Source organism: Bolinopsis microptera, chromosome 5 (genome assembly GCF_026151205.1).
Source record: "Bolinopsis microptera isolate Bmic1 chromosome 5, MBARI_Bmic_1.0, whole genome shotgun sequence".
NCBI classification, from domain to species: Eukaryota; Metazoa; Ctenophora; class Tentaculata; order Lobata; family Bolinopsidae; genus Bolinopsis; species Bolinopsis microptera.
In genome coordinates this window covers 8,593,616-8,613,515 of record NC_087076.1, presented here as the reverse complement: position 1 = coordinate 8,613,515, position 19,900 = coordinate 8,593,616, and the positions used below count along the sequence as shown (strand labels likewise).

Genomic DNA, 19,900 nt, shown 5'->3' with positions numbered 1-19,900 from the left:
GTAGTTCATTGCCAATTAAATGAATATGCTGATGTCAACAACCTATTTTCCCATATCAATCAGGCTATAGAAAATTCCATAGTTGTGAAACTGCAGTTACAAAGATACATAATGATATTCTAATGATGATTGATAGCAAATCGAATGTTGTGCTTCTACTCTTAGATCTATCAGCTGCTTTCGACACCATAAACCATAATCTCCTTCTTACGAAACTGAACAATGCGTATGGTATTACAGAACTAGCACTCAGCTGGTTACAATGTTACCTTAATAATCGCACATTCAAGGTTAAAGTTAAAAAAGCCACATCTTCTGAATGCTATCTGGATATTGGTGTACCTCAAGGATCCATTTTAGGACCACTACTGTTCATATTGTATACCAGAGATCTTGAGGAAATTGTCACAAAATATGGTTTCTCGATACATTTGTATGCAGATGACACACAGGTGTACTTTACTTTCGATGTTCACAGTTCTAATCCTGATTTAACAGCTGTGAAAAATTGCTTTCTGGAGATAAAGCAATGGATGACAGTTAACTTCCTAAAACTGAATGATGAAAAAACAGAGTTCATTGATATAGGACCATATGTCAGCCCAATCCAGTCAATGGATTTAGGAGACCTCTCAATCTGTCCTGTTAGCAAGGCCAAGAACCTGGGATTCCTTTTCGATCACCAAATGAATCTGGACTCTCAAATAAATGCTGTCTCCAAAGTATGTTATTTGAATCAAAGGGACTTATCAAGAATCGGTTCAAAGCTTTCCCATGAACTAAAAGTTCAGTTAGTTCACTCCAATATTCTCTGTTTCATAGACTACTGCAACTCAGTCTATTATGGTATAACAGAAAAGAATCTCCATAAGCTACAAAAGATACAGAACAATGCTGCTAGATTTATCTTTGGTCTTTACGGAAAAAAGATACGTGAACCTATCATGCCTTACCTCAAAAAGCTCCACTTTTTACCTGTTCGGTTCAGAATCAAGTTCAAAATATCACTTCTGGTCTTCAAGTGTCTTAATAACATAGCCCCTCAGTACTTACAAGGACACATCAATCTAAGGGTAGTACGAAGACAAAGTTCCAGACTAGATGATGACTTTTATTTGTTGAAAGTTCCTCCTGCTCCTCATTTCAGACGAACAGATGCTGCATTTATGTTTTGTGGACCAAAAATTTGGAATGAACTACTCTACTCAGTGAGATCATTATCATCTGTAGAATGTTTTAAAAATGCGCTAAAGACGTTTTATTTCCACCTAGCTTTTGATAATATTTCTAATATTTGTCCATAAAGTCTGAACTGATATGAAAGTGCATAATTTTGGGAACTTCATACAAATATTTGTTCATAAAATGTGAACTGATAAAAAGTCCATAATCTTGGTATTTCATCACTAAGTCTCGCTTGAATGACTTAAATGTACATCTTTGTTGGGTATATTTTAATGTCGAAGCGTGTAATAAATGTTAGAATTTATTTATTTATTATTTAAACTGAGGTTCATGAGGTACAGCTGTTACTATTACTACATTATAATTATTAACTTACCATGAGCAATGAGGGCTGTAAACGCTTTCCTGACCTGAATGTTGGGGGATTTATAAATAATACAGCTAAGCGACCCTCAAAAAAGGAAAGAGAAAGAATACTCCTAACATGGTTTAAACAATAGACCAATTAATTCCGAGTATTATAAATACCCCCAAGCTGGACGACTGTGAAATTTCGAATCAGCAACATGAACACTGACCACAATCCGAGTAAAAGTTTAGTGACTATACACCCTATACAGTACTGCAGTAGTACTGTTTACATAGTACTGTTATAGTTGTACAGTAGTTATACAGTACAGTAGTACTGTTATAGTACTGTTATAGTTGTACAGTAGTTATACAGTACAGTAGTACTGTTATAGTACTGTTATAGTTGTACAGTAGTTATACAGTACAGTAGTACTGTTATAGTACTGTTATAGTTGTACAGTAGTTTTACAGTACAGTAGTACTGTTATAGTTATACAGTACAGTAGTACAGTATAGTTGTACAGTACAGTAGTACTGTTATAGTTGTACAGTACAGTAGTAATGTATAGTTATACAGTAGTTATACAGTACAGTAGTACTGTTATAGTACTGTTATAGTACTGTAGTTGTACAGTACAGTAGTACTGTTATAGTACTGTTATAGTACTGTAGTTGTACAGTAGTTATACTTCAGAGTCTCTGTACGGTCACTGGTTACTGTGTTTGTGTGTTCAATAACCTTAAAAAACAGGCTGTGGTGGATTTAAAATGGATGATTTGCTCACCAACAGATTCTTGTCGAATACAATAAGTTTGCCGCTATTTGGAATAAGGTCGTAACACTTCTTTGATTGTAGAAACAATGCGGGTGTATTGATCAGCTGGCAATCTGAAATGTAATGATTGAGAAAACAACATATTCTCAGAAACAATTTGTACGTTATATGAGTAATCACTAACTTTCTCAAGCTTGCCTGGTTTCACTATTCACAACACATAATTAAACCTTTTAAAGTAATGTTAAAAAGTGAACAAAGGAATGCAAAGTCTTGGCTTTGTGACTTACTTTCATTGATGTCCTCAAATATTTTCGCCTGCTTAGTCGCCTGTCTTTTATACAAAGGGGACTGTGGCTGAAATTTGTCTCAATATTAATAACACAACCTATTATGTTAGAAAATAGACGGTATATTCTTTAAAGATGAGACATTCTTTTAAATGGTTAGAAATTTCAACTTGTAAATCGTAGTTCGGATAACAACAATGAAAGGATCAATGATTGCAATCATCACACTGGTGCGACACAAGCATGCACAAAGAAAAGAATTTACAAACATAGAACAGATTGACAGAGTTGTCATGATACATTTTATAATGTGCTTCTACCAACATGTCCCATATCAAAGTAAACTTTCAAAGGAAGCTAAAATACAGATGTTTCAGCGATTTAAAGATAAGAAGATCCTAGAATAGTCATGTTTCTTTATTTAACTATTCCAACTATTCCAACTTTTCTGACATAACCAGATTCCAGAGGCAGTGTCCCGATCAAATTTATAATGAGTTCTCATCAGTGAAATGAGACTCAAATGTAATGAGAGTTTGCAATAGAAACGGAGATTACCTCCACTCCAAGTATTCAAAAAACATCCGTTCCACAATTTCTCTGAATAATTAAAGATACTACCACCAAACAGATAGAAAATGAAAGTAAGTTTGTATGATAATTAACAAGAAAATAAGCAGAAGAAAATCCCAAAGTTTTTATAATCAGCAGCTAAATCGCTTGAAAACTTTAATATGAGCCCATATATAACGAAGTTTTATATTAACAGGAAACGATGTAACAGAGTCAATATATTTTAATGTTGCCATGGGGTGGCAAGTCCCCATACATCGTAGTTCGATAATATCAATAGTTGTTTATCACCGAAAGTTTTCTGCTGAATGATGGTATTGTCATCACTGCTTGAAAGAATCATCAAACAAGACTCAATAACAGTGTACGACTTAATCGTGTTAAATTCTCACTAGAGTCCCTACTTGGTAGTCAGCAGTCACGTGACTTGGTAAGTACGTGACTTGGTAAGTACGTGACTTGGTAAGTACGTGAACTTTATTTCAGAACACCACTTCTGGAATTTGACCTGTACTCTACAAGGAAATGTTGTTATATTAAATACCTGAGTTAGTAGATACTTACAGGTGAATTTGGAATAGACCGAGGAGAAAAAGAGAAACACTGTCCTTCGATCATGAGCCACCGCTGTGAAACAAGAGAATACTTGATGTTTTTTTAGAAAAAAAATCAATCAAATTTCAAGTTATATATTTTTTTGCATGTAATGAGTAAAATTTTGTTGTCGACTATTTTCACCTCAGGTAAGCTGGTTTATAAGTGTTTATCTGTTAACCAATCTTATCTTGCTAAATTAAGTACACTATTCGTAGTAATATTACATGTTATTAATAAAATAATACCCAGTTTACGGGTATACATGTTATTGTGCCCAGGTATGTTATTTATAAGATTAGAGTGGTTTGATATATAACTTTAATAGTGGAACTGGATATAATGCCAAGTGGAGATGTTCGCGGAATCCCATGCACACTGCACAGCAATGCAACATTACAATTAGGCTAACTAAACTTTTATTGTATTTATTATTAATAAACACTGTTTTCAAAATCGGCATGCACTATTACACTGTATTATGAATTAACTCTTACGTCATTTTATGTAGTAACTGATAATGTAAGAAAATAAGAATATTTGGAAAGTTCTAGAACAAATTTCTAGAACTTACTAGTACGTGTGTTATCCGTTAACAAGAACTCTCTAGGCCATACTGGAGTTCATAATTGAATATGTTCTCGAACATCACTACATCATTACATCAATACACATTATTCCTATCCATTCTCTCGAATATTCGGAGGTAGCTGGAGAAATTGAAAGCTGATTATGCCGAGGAAGATGAATATTATACATTACTTTGCTGCATAAATTTGTAACTTTACTAACTAAAAAAATCATGCACTATTATATGTATATAGTGCATGATTTTTTGCATGTATACATTATAATGTATATATAATACATTATAATGTATATAATAGTATGGCTTCACGTGCTTTTACAGTGGATTTCTTCTAATTTAGCCTTATAGAGTTTGATTGTTATATTACATGTATGGAGATACAACTGCAAACTATTTAGCGTATGCCTATCAGTACAGTTGTCATTGTACTATCGGTACATTTGATATTTTGACAGCAATTCAAGCAATTGATTCTATGTCTGGCACTTTATTTGATAAACTGTTAATACTTCTTAATTGAAATTAAGCATCGTATTACACAATTTATATATATCCATATATAAATGAATGGATTCGGCTGTCATTCTTGATCTATATATATAATACATATATATATATCCAGGAATGGCAGCCGTATTCGAGCCCTCTTTGTTCACGATATCGAGCGCTACATTATATAGGATCAGGACTGTTTTGTATGCTAGAAGGTGACAGGGACAGGGACAGGGACAGGGACAGGGACAGGGACAGGGACAGGGGCAGGGACAGGGACAGGGACAGGGACAGGGACAGGGACAGGGACAGGGACAGGGACAGGGACAGGGACAGGGACAGGGACAGGGACAGGGACAGGGACAGGGACAGGGACAGGGACAGGGACAGGGACAGGGACAGGGACAGGGACAGGGACAGGGACAGGGACAGGGACAGGGCAACGTAGCACTATCCATATTTCTTTATTTAACATATTATATACAAAGATACCGAGAGTAAGGAATTGTAAAGACACTTTCATTTTAGTACAGTACATTGTTCATTTAATACAACATATTATGTGATATAATGTATTCTCTATTAACTAGTACACTAAATAAACTAATTCACTATTGTGCAACACAGTTCAAACATGCTTGCTTAAGAGCTTTGATTATGGGATTTTTTTGACATTATGGCATGTCAAATTTTTCGAAAGATCAACAGCGTTTGATCATGAGAAATTATCTAATTTAACTTTCAGTGATTCGCTGGTAATCAGACAGCTTATTTTTTTCTTTCTCAAAAATTGTAATCAATATGTGCGTGAAATAGTGCGGTGGGGCTACAAGAGCAGCTTACAAGTATTATATAGATAAAATACGAATCACGCTTTTCAAAGAGAAAAATACAAAGCAAAGACATGTGCGACACAATCTAGGAATGCACGAAAACACGTGCAAGAGTTACAATCCTACTTACAGGGGAGTTTGGAATGCTGCGAGGAGACGCAATCTCCTCGTGCTGAGCGTTAGTCCTGATGGGAATAGTAGGGCCTGTGTTGCTGTCCTCGGAACTGGAGGACCTCCTGTGTCTGTAGATTGGAACGTCACGTGTCATCCAGTCGTGTATCTGGAATGAGGGGGTCCAGTAGAGCTGTACACACTACATTGAAAAAAAATAATTTCAAATTTGTGCACGAGAAACACCCTCTACGGAGGGGGTTTCTTGAAACATTACATTTAAACATGGTATAAATGATACAAAAGGTTTCACTAAAAGGATGTAACTAGTCTATCAAATAAAGTGTGAAATAAAGGGTCACAGTGATGAACATACTATGTAGCGAATAGCAATACCTAAATATTGTGTATCATGTAATCTATAAGTGCTTTTCAATACAGGTTAAAACGAGGCCTTCATGTCATGGAGCCAGGGTTTGGACCAGGGCTTTTACCCGCTTAAAATATTTTCATCGCGATACATAATACTCAATAAATGTAATAGATTTGTAGTGTTGTAATTAGTTTAAAACTATTATCGTAGATTTAGAGATTGACGAGTGTTTGTAAAGATGAAAGAAAGCGACGGTCAGGCATATACTATACATTTTGTAGTATTATAATTGACAATAGACCTATCACATGTTTAATATTATATCATTATGTAAAATACAAGTCATATCCTTATATCCGGATAATACATCATGGAATAGTTAAGAACGATGTTACACTGGTCGGTATTCGGTGAGGGTTGTTACAGTTACAGTGTAACACACGAGTTCACAAAATTATTGTGAGTTCTGCCAAATATGATCAGTTCACAAAATATAGTGAATTCTACAGAATATAGTGAATTCTACAGAATACAATATGTATTAGAGTTCTATATGGTGAGTTCTAAAAGATATTTTGATATTTTGACTTGACTTTAAATTGAGTTCCACAAAATAGGGTTGGTATTTTTCAATCCATTTTCAGGCAATCTCTGTACTAAGAAACTGAAGCCTTTCAAGAATTCGCGTGTTACTTTACTTCTAGAACATTGAGTCGGGGTATTTCTCAAAACTGGAAGATGATCTTAGTAAAGATAACACATTGTAATATAAAGCGTGAATCAATCTAATTCACGGCCTCCCCTAAATAAGCTGTAAGAAAGTAAATACGATATTACCTAGTAACTTGTAGTCAAACGAGAAGTTTCCGTGACGAGTAACAGTGATGTATACCAGCTGCTGGCACAACAGAGGTGCTATATTTAATGGACATTAAACGATGAGCTGTATTACATATCATTACAGTGTCTTAAATATCAGTCATTGGCCATCTGCCATATTTTAATGTATGCAATATAACACATATCTGTCTCATTTTGAAGGTGTCAAGGTCAAGATGCGACCATGAAAGAAACAGGATGTTTTTGAACAAGTTATACACCATTTTACACCCTTGTCTCCGCTCTGTAATTCTAGAAAAGTAACTTACAACACTCGGATACGTGTGTCGTCTACCCCACATGAGGTGTCGTAGCAGATCAATAGTAAAGCGCATTATTAGTGCACTGAGTCAATCACATACAGTGGCACACGTGCGTCGTGCCGTGTAGAGCTCACTTTGTATCAAATTGGAAACCTACATTGGAAACCTTCTGGACCCACATCGGGTAATAACGATGTGTGCAACACATTCCGAACACATTCCGAACACATTCCGGACACATTCCGGACACATACCTTGTAGTAGTTGGGAGGTGAGGCCACACCAAAGAACCCCATGTCAGGCATTGCAAACCCGAAGGAAGCTGGACTGGTAATGTTAACTGCTTGTGTGAACCTGTTTGTGTCTCCTGAAATTAAATAATTTGATGTACAAACCGAAAACTAGATTAGTCAGAACATTGTAACAATGTGTAAGTATATGTAGGTAATCATTACCCTTTGTTAGAGATGAAGATATGTTACAGTTACAGTTGGGGTATAAGAGATCATGCCTTATGTAATGTTTCAATGTTTCAATAGAAAGGGAGCTACCTTCAGTTTCAAGATCCGTGAAATCAAAGCCAGCTGAGTTCTCAGAATTCCCCGAGTTGGAGTTTGAATACTTGCGTGACCGGGGTGTGCTTGCCATTCCTTCTTTTGCTTCATCAAACGCAGTCTCTGATCGAACATCTGAGCTGTCTACATCGAAGGGGTCTGTTGCTGCTGAGTTGCCTGCATCAGATATACCTTTTTAACAGAAAATTTGTTATAGTAAAACCCCGATTCACAAACCGCCCATTTCTGCGCCCATTTCCTTTTCCCCAAACTTAGCAGTAAATCGGGGTTTCACTGTATATCATTATAGAAATTAGACTACATATTATATGAATTATTCATACATCTCAGATTTCAATCTGAAGTCATTTTGAGGACACTATTCCTCACACTTCTAAAATCAAACAGATGGTACGACTGGCCCAATTCAGTGAAATATCCACAAGAACTAACGTACCTGACCCGGAGAGAGCATCAGGCTCACGGTCGCGGTGGTGGCCTACAATAGGACTGTATTCATCAGGCAGGGTATATTCGGACCAGGGGAAGACAAGATTCTCTCTGACGTCCTGAGTGGGACTGGATGTCAATACATTTAATATATTTGCAGACTGCAGTGATGATGAATAATAGTTTATAATGTGCTCGGATAGTGTTTGTGTACGCAAATTCGAATCAATTCCATTACAAAATTTCTTCTTTTAAATCACTATCTGTATACCTTGCAGAAGCTGTTGTTATTTATGGTTGGGAAATGGGAATTGTGATAACTGTCAATGCTGAATCAGCTGCATGGTTTATGTAAATCTAACATAGATCTCCTTTTCAAGTTTCTACCACACATTCGACCAACTTTGATGGATATAGTTTGATTAACCATATGATGATAATGATTATATGAACTAACTGTTTTGTTAATAATTACGAAAGGCTCTGTGCATCACCTTGTATCACATGTACACAGCTTAAAGACTTGAAAATATCCGGTAACAATGTTTTTCAAAGATTGTTTTAGCTTATGTAACATAGAATCAAAGAAAATAAAATCAAAGAAAAATACCAACAAATTTTGCCTCAACACATGATAACTAGCACTTGAAATGCTTTGCAATCTATTTTTACCATAACTAACACTAAACAAAACTAATGCATGCTAATAAAGATGTTAAAAATTGAAATCATGCATAAGCCAAAAATGCAGTCATCGAAAACCAATATGACACAGCTAAAGACAATTAACCCTACATCACCCTCGGCCTCATGTCTCAGTTCCAAGTGACCAAACAAAACTGGGTTGTCCGGGACCTGTGTGTGTATATTCAATTACATCACGTTTGTTTGGTCTTGACAAAAGTTCTAACAAAGTGGCCGGGCCTTAATTTAACTGTACCCGGCAAAACAGTTGACATTGGGGATATACAGTAAATAGAGATCTGGCAGCAGAATGGCACAACTCGAACTCCAAGCTGTCATTCATATCACATGACTTTCTTTCAACCAATATTAAATTAGTTCAATGTATAGCCATAGGTGCATGTCAACTATTTAGCCTTATACTGTAACATTAGATCACGCTGTTTTTAAAATGTACAATGTGATAATATATCAAGTTGAAGAAAAAAACATGTAATGAGGTGATCATTTCAATTTTGAATTATTGAAGTCTGTTATTTATAAAGTGTCTTTCTCAGTGATACATTTCACCGCCATTTTATGGAGGAAAAGATCAAGGTTTGGAGCAACCATGTCACATTCTACTGCAACTGGCAGTTAAGAAATGCTGGAAAAAAGTTGATATAGATTTTATAAAGTTTATTTTCACACAAAATGAGCAATAAGTATAAGTAGTGAATCTGTATTGTCTTACTGTGAAACCATTGTCATCAGGCAGAGGTCCTCCTTCAGCCATGTCACAAAGCCTCCCTCGCAGATCAACTACATAGCTGGAGAATAGATAATTTAGTTATCTTTCACAATATTGGAGCTTTAGCTAACACCTTGATGTCATAATGTTAAAATTCCTATTTCAGAATATTGTATTAAAATTTAGCAGCATTATTCATATAAACACATCTTTGAAATGGTAACATAAATAATTGAACTAACTGTCCATTAATTATGGATATAAAATAAAATATTTGTTTTACTACCACATGACATATTGTGTATTATTGTACAGGTCTCCTACTCTTTTCACCGTTTATCACAGTTTCCCGATCACCAGGCGCAGGCTGAGGTGACCCTGGGGCTGCTTAATCGTCAGCTCACCCCAAAATCAATCATTGAATTACTTAGTACTCACTTGATGTTTGACAACAACCTTCATAGTTAAAGTTGGTGTATTCAAATTATGTGCTAGTAATATTTTCAATATTACACCAATCTTGATAAGACGAATATTTAAACGATTCAAGAGCTCCAGCAACTCATTTCAATCAATACATCAAAAATGGGGTTGCAGTCGAAATTTTTAAGTTTCGTATTTTTGGTTACTGTAACAATCTCTTCATTTGTCAAGATTTATTCCTGGGAACCACCAAGAAACATCAGAAACAATTGCCGGCCCCCAAAAACCTTCTTGAGAACCCCATAATAAGTCAAAATTGGAGTACAACTGAACGAGGCTGACCGAATTAATCAATCAGTGTATGCAACTGAGAAAAGTTCGAAACATAATCTTAAGGAGGAACTGTAAGCACTAACGAACGCAGGACAGGGAAAAATGGAGGAAATATCTGACGTAGTGAAGGAATATAAGCTTAAGCATTAGAAACAATTTTAATACTTAAATTCACATTCAAGTTGCTTTTGAAATAAATAGTCAAACTAAAAACTACCAAATCATCACAGTGAAAAATAAATTAAATTTTAATTTTGTTGCAGCGCTCAACTTTTATTGAGTAGTAAGGGGTCGTTGACATATTACGATGGCAAGTGCTACTAAGTAGCGGTGGCCGGGCCAGATCATTAACAATGGTCGATCATATCTTCGGTTCCTTGAATGAGATCATTCTGAAAATTGGTGAAGACCTTACAATCGTTCACATATTACGTAATCAGCCGAGGGGGGATTTCAAATGCTTACGGTTGATTACGGGGGGGTGGGGGTTTAGTCGTTGATTACGTAATCAAAATTTTAATTTTTTACCGATTTTCGAAATACCAATTGGACAATTTTTGTTAATTATGTAATCAAACGTTTTTGTTTAGTAAATGCTTTGTTGACGGATGTTACTCGTCTAAATTTCTTCGAAGTAGCGCGCGCCGCTTTCTTCTCGAAATTTTATGGCCCGAAATGTTATGGCCCGATGGCACGTGCTAGGAAGTGGCGCGCGCTGGGCCAGATCATTAACAATGGTCAAGTGCTTTGCGATTATTTCATTCATTAATCCGTTGTGATAGCTTTTAATGAATAAATGGCTTAACATGAACATGTAATAGATAGTAATAAAAATAAATCAGTAATAAAATTAAATCAGTCATAAAATTAAATCAACGACAAAATTACACAATAGCTATACCATATACGTTTAAGAACAAATAGCTCTTTCAAAGCAGCTTTTACAGCGGGTATTGTCTTCATGCTTGGGAACTAAACAAATTTAGTCTTTATTTGTGATTACGGGGGTCAAACCTTGATTACGTAATATAGGGTACGGGGGGTTCTTGTCATACGCTGTATGACCCGCCGCGCACGAGTGCGCGGCTCCCACTGTATCGTAGAAACTCTACAGCATACAGGGGAAACGACCGTGGGGTCACGACTTGTAGCGCGATGCACTACTGGGCCGCGCCGCGCATATTCTCGCAACCACAGATCGGCGAGATGATATGCACCATTGGGCCTCGCCGAGCTAGTATAGGAAAGATTGACATCGTATAGGAAGGATTGACATCGTGAATTAAGGTCACGACGTGATACTAGGGGGTTCGGTTTTGATTACGGTTGATGAGTACGGAGGGGGGTAAAAATTGCCAAAATATTGATTACGTAATATGTGAACGGCCCCAAACTGTCCGAAAGATTTGGTGGATATCGGAGTTGATATTTATAATTTGATGAAAATGGGACAAAATGGGGTAAAATGCACTGCTTTTAGCTGTAACATAATGTTTGATGGTTGGATATGCTTTAAATTTTTCGGACACACTTTCTTTGTAAGTCTATGAGTAAGCTTACCAATTTTTGTTAAAATTGGATCAAGGGAAGGTTACTCAATACGCATTTGTTTCAATAATTTTGTGCTGGCCGAAATTAGCGCTAAAAAACCATCCTACAGTCGGCACGCGCGGCTCACTGTCGATGGCGCACTACCGGTACCTAATTACACAGCATGAAAATCATTTCTTGACAAGTTATGAGTTACCTGGGGACCCCAGGCTATTATGTTCATAAACAAAAAAGATTTGGCGGAATGACAGGCTGAGCGCGGCCCGGCCCAGTAAGTTATGAGCAAATAACCATTTCCATACGCGCGCATGTGACAGGCTTGTTCAACGATATTTGGGTTGTCCATGATTTGGGATTCGAGCTAGTTTTGGTTTTAAAGTAATTTTGAAGATAATATAAAAATTTGAAGTACAAATATCAATATGTGCACTTAATAACTTTTAATATTTGCCATTAAAATCGAAATCAGCATTTACAAATGTAAGCTGCACCACGATTACCGTCAACTACATATTATTTTGTTGTTTGTAGGTGTAGTAAAACGCTTAACCATTGTTAATGGTCTGGCCCGGCGCGCGCTACTTCGTAGCACGTGCCATCGGGCATTTCGAGAAGAAAGCGGCGCGCGCTACTTGAATGTGTATTACTAATACTAATAGGCTGACCCGGCTTGATTGACGATTTTAATCCTTTGAAAAGGCAGAACAATGTTTTGCAAACTACAAAGGTAGAATTATTATTGATAGTTCGATCTCGCGGCTACTTCGAAGAAATTTAGACGAGTAAGATCCGTCAAGTAAAACCTCATATCAAACCTACCAAGACCAAAAACGTGAGGCGCAGTCACACACCTAATTGGACTCGTCGACCGTCTTGGATTATTATATATTTGGAAAAATTAAAAATATTTTACGAGTATCACCCGTTTATGGTTAAGTTAGCATACTATTCTGTATTCGCAATTCACCACAGAAAATAAAAACTGTTTAGGAATTAGGATTGCGTTGATCATTGATACACAACATTGACAACTCACAACAATGAACTTAAAAATTTGTTATCTGTATAAATATAACAATTATAATGATAGTATATTAGATCAAATTACAATTATTATCGATACCAATATTTTCAAAATCTAACAAACAATGGTAATGATCACCTCAAACTCAACAATCTTGTAGGTTTATAACCTACCAGGACGCGCGCCGAGTTGGACTCGTCGACGGTCCTGTCCTGACGGTCCTTATATATAGAACAGATATTTTACGAGTATCACCCGTTAACAACAATCTCAATTAATTTTCACATTTAATGTTTAATGTTTCAATCTTGCGTTTAAACATAAAAGTATGTTGTGTATTATAATTAGTATTGATTTGTTTAGCTCCCCAACCGTTTTACTTTTTATTTGCTCATACATCATTGATCATACGTTTTTTATACATGATACAACACATGGTTTACTCATTTAGCTTAAATATGTGTATTATTTATTGGCTGTTAGTGTTAGTTAGACAACAGGATTCGTATAATAGCAGGGGCACACATTAGCGTGGACACGCTGACAGTACCATTAGAGCGTTGCAATGTTACCAAGGTGAAACAACTGCTGGCTTTATACCATGCTTGCGTCGTTTGTTGGTTCGGTGCCAAGAGAATCCATATCCACAGCGATCTTCCTGAAAATAAAGATTACAGTGTAACCGGTAGTTACATTTCTCGCTCTGGCGGTCCCAGTCATTTCATAACTAACGCCTCATTATTATTCTCGATAATGACCGTTTCGGCGACGGACAGTGCACAGCGTAAACAGTAAAGACGAAGTTGAAAGTACACATGATGCATGACAGTTCTATTCGGGCAACGGGGAGGGTTTTATTCACGGCGGGGCTTTAATTAAGCCGCACGGCAGAATCACATGACTGCCGACACTCAATAGTGCAATTTACTAATTTATTCTATCAATACCATCGTGTTCAGTAAACTAAATTTCTTCTAATTAAGATTTATTTTTATCGAGCCGAGCACAAACCTGCATGGTGTACCAGGGACTAAGAGAATTGTGAGCAACAAAGTGTCGAGCTTTGCGTGTCTTGTTCGGAGGATGCTCCAGTAAGATTTTAGGAAGAATACTGTTCTCAAGCTGCAGGAGAAAGGGTTACACAGCAGTCAACAAGAGCATACGCAACACAAACATTAGAATACCAGAAGAAAAGGAAAGTGACTGGTCTGTGGTCGCTTTCATGAACAATATGCTGGGTACATCCTACATGACTAATCCAACGACTCACTCTGCAACATAGATTTGAAGAAAGCCAGACATTGGAGAAATCTTTCTTGCACGTTCGGCATTTTTCGAGTGTCCGATATGTACTAGAAGTAGGCATTCTGCTCATACCGCGTCTACAAAACCTAGAATCGCACAAAAATCTCCCACAGCAACTTTCACTGCAGCACAACGGCCCACAGTAAGCGGACACGTGACACCACGTTCACAGCTCGTATCACATGACAACCCCACGTGACGGGATATTTCACAGAACCCCACAGAGACTGTTCAAGGGAAGGTGGATTATCTGCTTGTTAAGTCAATCTTCTTAACCGGTCAAGTCAGGTCTTGTTTGTTAGAGGAGTGACAACTTATCTACAGAGTTAGTGTGTCACGTGACTAGCTCTCCGTTGATTAAAATGCTGTTGAACGTTCTTTGGAACATATGCAGCTTGTAGGTTTTAGATGAGATTAAAAAGACAAGAAGCACTCGAGCGGTTTTAGTATTTGGAGCAACTTGAAAATCAAATATATGAATATTTCATTTAAGTTATTTTCATTCCTACATAATGAATGATAATGAAATGTGGTTCTATGCTCAATGTTTTTAACACTCACTAATTCTCACACTTACAAAATCAAAGGTTTGTGAAAAGATCCAAGACTCGAGTATCAAACGTAAAATTGTAAAGCCTCACACATTTAAAGACTGCTCTAATCTTTAGAGGCAAATCATCTCTGATCAACTTTCAAAAGCAATAAATATAAGTATGAAAACAAACACAACATAGTTGTCATAAAATAATTTGCATTGCTCACAAAAATAATTTTGTATAAAATAAAACGAGCACGAGCCCAAACACTCACTATACCGAAACGTTCACAAACATCATCTCACACAGATACACATTGTAGAGGGCACAGGTTTTAGATTCAGCTACCCAATTTGTCTTTAAGTTCATAGATTTAGATTAAAAAGGTTTCACAACAACATATTGGTGACATAGTAAATTTTTGAACCCACTCGGTGGCAAATTATCACCTGGACACATCCTGTGGAGACTGTAAATGACAATATTTGTGAACTTTCCAATATTCATGATCTGTCATACTTCAACCTAACCAAACGCACAGCAAATCGAACAATCGCTACCGAGTCTGTTAAACAAATATCTTCAGCACATTAAAAGCGTTACTTTAATTATATCATAATGGATATGACAAGGTCATTATAATTTAAGGTGTATAATAAGTTATAAAGCGGCGAGAGAGTCCTCAATAGCGGTTTGAGCGGCGTACAGCTTAGCCAGGAGGTTATTTTCTTGCTCGGTGCAAGTCGTCTTACTAATCTTATCTCCCAATACCTGAAGAGATGGATTATTATTCTGAGAGAAGGTACATTCTTATCTTCAATTTAAGCCAAGGAAATATTTCGGTCAAAGTGCTGTATACGGTCGTAATTATTGGTAAAGTTACGCATGAAAGGAAATAAAAAACTGGGGGTCGATATGGTATTATTGGTATTATTGGTACATTGGTCGAGTCTATGCGAAAGAATGTAAATGAACTAGAACAAGTCGTGAAAACAACTTGAGAATAACTGCAGACAAATTATCTGTGAGTCCCACCTTTTCGGCAAGACCGGAAATACTAGCAAGCAGGGCTTTTCTGTCTCCCTCACGACGAGTAAAATCAGCGACTCTGTCCGACAGGGAAGGAGATAGAGTGACAATCTTCTTCTGGAAGATAATGATGGTTATTTGAGGAGCTTTATCTCTCTGGGATTAATATTAAGTCTTTAAATCCGCACTGAGATGTACGTATTTGATCATACACAGCAGTGCCTATTTTATATTTAAATCTATCGCTAAATCTAACGATAACCTTCAATAGTTGAAAAACTTACGCAAACAGCCGTGGCCTCGTCGGTCAAAGTTTTGTACACTGCATCAATCTCCTTCTTGACGTTCTTAAAGTGTTTGCCGTCTTTCTTGGCTTTCACGGCGGCCAACAGTTCACAGGTTTCATCCGAAACGCTGCTCTTTACTTTTCCGGTGGTGGCGAATAATTCCTCTACTAGATAAGCAACCCTCTGTCGAGCCTCTTTGTTCTCGTCCTGTTGAAATTGAAAATGTTCAACCATGTCACCAGATAAATTTGGATTGATTGAGTACATTGTCAATTTTGTGAACTGTCTTTAGTTCTTAAAATGATTACAAATGTGTACTCATGAGGAAAATATCTATATCTTAGTTGTGAAACTGAATGTGACACAATACATAAACACCTACCACAGATATAGAGAAGTCCAGTCGAACGATAATGATAACACTAGCGAATATAACCATGAAGGCAATGACCACGAGCAGAGGCTCTTGCAGCAACATTATTGGATTGAACTTGTAGTAGATCTGAAATAATATAATGTGAGTTGTGACAGTCAAAACTTCAAGACTTGGAATTCAGCCCATTATAAAATGGACTTATGATATTTTTCCTAGAATCTACGTCACGTTAACGTTACTTATCGTATTTAGTTCAGGTGTATAATAATGCGCGCCATTTTGTGACACGTAAATTTCCCTTTTCTGAACTTAAAATATATCCCGACACTCATTCAAAGAGCCGCGCGTTCCAAATAACAATGCAAACGCGCAAAATTGTGACGTGGGGCAGAGCAGCGGTGGTTCCAGTATTTTGTTGTGACGTGTTCCACTGTTCCTTTATCTCGTCACATCGAACCCAAGCGGAGACAGATGTAACCCGACTTGCATTTTATAATTCAGATAAGATAACTAGAGAGTTAATGTTGAGCTGAACATCATTCACTGCATATTTCAGTTGACAGGGCCGATATATCTCTTTATCAAGCGCAAACTTGTCTACCAAATGGGTAAGTCGAATCCCCTTTGTTATTGTCGAGATAGATTCGAGGAAACCTTGGAGTTCCAACTTCACGATTAGCTTGAGAATTGCGATGAAAGATTTGAAAGAAAGTAAGTTTGTTCCACAATGGTTGCTGCTTTCTTATGCACAAATGAAGGGTGGATTGCAGTTACCGCAAATTACGTACACTCGCGAAACTCAATGTTAAGTCATTTTAAAGGTGTGTCCTCTGAGAGGACTACAGAAAAATATAAATGCTTGTAATGTTGCCCCACTGCACGGAAATCTTTAGTAAAAGGCGAAAGATTTATTCGTGATGCAATGAGACCAAGCTGCCTTCTTATCTGAAAACAGAGACCATACATTCTGTTCGAAATATATTCTTGTGTTTGATATCGTATACAAGTTTTCAAAACTTTAGAATCAAATAACACCAACTCACCTCAATATTCTTTATGTGATTCTCCTCCAAGTTTTTAGCTTTAAAAGTAAGGACTGGTCTGCCAAAGGTATCTAGATATGTCTTAACTTTACCGTCAGCTTCACGGACTATTTCATAGTTGGGGTACACTATCTCAAATTCACTGAAAGTTCCAATGTCACTAAAAGTGCACTATAATATTTGTATCTTATTCAATCGCCCAAAGTGAAGGAACAGAACATTCGAATTTTACTATCGAATCTGTAAAAAAGAAGCAAATGTTCTGAGAACCAATGTCACTGACCTAGCACCCTCTGGTAGAATAACACTGACTTCAGCCTCATCAATAACGAGGTTATCGTAACTGTGATCCACAAAAGGAAACTCTAACTTATAGTTCTGCCCGCTGTGAGACAACATCTCGTAGCTAGGGACACTGTAACCGATATAGTATTTTGTCTGCCATCCTCCAAACAGAGGGAAACGTGGCCTGATCTCCAGCTCGTTTGCGTCCTCTGTCTCTCTGAAAAGTTAAAAATGGTCAGAGTCGAATTATATGTTTTCTTATTGCTGGAATATTGCGATAGTTTTTATGACCACTGATGTAATTGGAATTGGGTTACATTACCCTAACTAGTGTAAAGTAAGTGACTGCCTGGTTTTTAACACGTCATATTTTCAGCTAGGAGCAATCCTAAACTAGTCTGGCTGACCCAGTTCAGGTTTCAGAACTCTTCGATATACAGTATAGATATATGAGAAGACGTCTAATAGTTTAATAAAGAGTGACAATCATTTGATTTTGTAAACTGAACTTTGGAAACGTCAAGAAAAATAGGGGTAACATAAATACTCATCACTCAAATGTCGCTTGTAAATAGGAACAAACCTAAGATTACTGGTGGAAATGTTGCCAATGTCGTCCCGGTAGTAAACATTCTTAGAAGAAGCGGGCAGTACAGTTCTGAAGGATTTCACAGCAGTTGGGGCACCTGTAAATGAAACATTACAATACATCGTTAATGCTGTACAATGAAGTTGGTATCGGATATCACTGAAAATAACACCCTGCCCGCTTGATATTGCGGTGTATTTTAGTTGCCACACTCGCAAGACCTAATTAGACGACAGTTTCTTTTCAACACTTCATTCTCCCATAGCAGCAGACACATTACCACACGGACTGGTTGGATTCGGGATCGAGCAACCAGGAAAAGTAAACCTTATTTCCAACAGATTGACTTCATACTCTGCAAGTCCAGAAGCAAGGCACTGCTAACTGATGCCAGGTCATATGCAGGTACAAAGCACCGCAGTGACCACAAACTTGTTGTTGCCAAGGCAGATTTTTCGCAGCGCTTCAATTTGTACAGGGAGAGCAGAGCATTTCAGAAGAGTTATAACACAACAACCTTGATTGGAAGCAAACAAGCTCAACAACAATATCAGCAAGAACTTCATCAGAAACTTGAGCAAACGGTATCAGATCCTGACTTTACCTCCAATAACACGGAACAGCAATTTGATATGCTTTTTGGTGTAGTTAAAGAAGCTGCTGTTTCCACTGTGGGTTTTCGCGAGCCACAGCGAAAGAGGAATCATTCCTCTGACAGTCAAGTTGTTAGCATGTCTGAAGAAAGAAAACAACTTTTACAACAACTGAATAACAACGAATACAGAGACAGGACAGCTCTCAGAGCTAAAATCAACAGGCTCTCAAACGACATTACTAAACGGTTGAAAACATTGAGAGTTGAGTTAGCAAACAGCCTAGCTGACTCTATAGCCACCATAGACGAAGGACGGAGAATGTTTGAAGCTGCTCGTCAACTATCAGGCAAACAGAAAACGGGTGCAGGCTCTGTGTCTGTTTTCAACACTGACAACCAACTGGTAGATAATGAACGAGACAAGGCTGAAATCATTCGCCAGTACTTTGAAGAACACTACACTGGACCTGACAGTGAACCACCACTAGAACCGTTCACAGGTAACCCTAGGCCCCTTCAAAACCCCATTACAGCGTTTGAAGTTGAGCTTGCGGCCAAGAAACTCAAGAACGGTAAAGCTGTTGGACCAGATGGGATCCCAAACGAGTTCCTCAAACACTCTCCTGAAATCTTTTTTTCCACATTTGCACAACTTACTAATCGATCCTTTGAGCTCCATGAACATGTACCTTCTTTCACAGAGGGATACCTTACTCCGCTCCAAAAACCTGGAAAGCCACTAGGCCCCCCTAAGAGTTTGCGCCCACTTTGCCTACTAAACGGTACTAGAAAGATAT

The 19,900-nt window shown here is 37.3% G+C and overlaps 2 protein-coding genes and 1 non-coding gene across 6 annotated transcripts in view; all 3 read right to left on the bottom strand.

Moving 5' to 3' along the window:
* LOC134814988 (5'-AMP-activated protein kinase subunit gamma-1-like) overlaps window positions 1-19,900 on the bottom strand; it is a 52,123-nt gene that overhangs the window by 9,470 nt on the left and 22,753 nt on the right. Inside the window, exons 2-11 of one of the 4 annotated variants that reach the window (XM_063823383.1) lie at window positions 9,731-9,806; window positions 9,109-9,168; window positions 8,321-8,432; window positions 7,861-8,040; window positions 7,564-7,676; window positions 5,814-5,963; window positions 3,740-3,802; window positions 2,603-2,669; window positions 2,322-2,425; window positions 1,562-1,595 (exon numbers count right to left, since the gene is read on the bottom strand). In XM_063823383.1, the coding sequence (XP_063679453.1) occupies window positions 1,562-1,595; window positions 2,322-2,425; window positions 2,603-2,669; window positions 3,740-3,802; window positions 5,814-5,963; window positions 7,564-7,676; window positions 7,861-8,040; window positions 8,321-8,432; window positions 9,109-9,168; window positions 9,731-9,772 (925 nt within the window). In that variant the 5' untranslated portion in view covers window positions 9,773-9,806. The remainder of the gene's footprint in view (window positions 1-1,561; window positions 1,596-2,321; window positions 2,426-2,602; window positions 2,670-3,739; window positions 3,803-5,813; window positions 5,964-7,563; window positions 7,677-7,860; window positions 8,041-8,320; window positions 8,433-9,108; window positions 9,169-9,730; window positions 9,807-19,900) is intronic. The other 3 variants (XM_063823385.1, XM_063823384.1, XM_063823386.1) reach the window with 3 other exon arrangements.
* LOC134815416 (dolichyl-diphosphooligosaccharide--protein glycosyltransferase subunit 1-like) lies at window positions 15,560-19,215 on the bottom strand. Its single transcript, XM_063823950.1, has 8 exons — window positions 19,113-19,215; window positions 18,503-18,605; window positions 17,918-18,136; window positions 17,635-17,776; window positions 16,598-16,717; window positions 16,213-16,422; window positions 15,935-16,084; window positions 15,560-15,670 (listed from the first exon to the last, which is right to left on the bottom strand). Exons 1-8 carry the CDS (start codon window positions 19,213-19,215, stop codon window positions 15,560-15,562), a joined length of 1,158 nt encoding a protein of 385 aa, XP_063680020.1.
* LOC134816198 (U5 spliceosomal RNA) lies at window positions 17,416-17,526 on the bottom strand. The gene has a single exon (XR_010160383.1). It is a non-coding gene; the product is annotated as a U5 spliceosomal RNA (small nuclear RNA).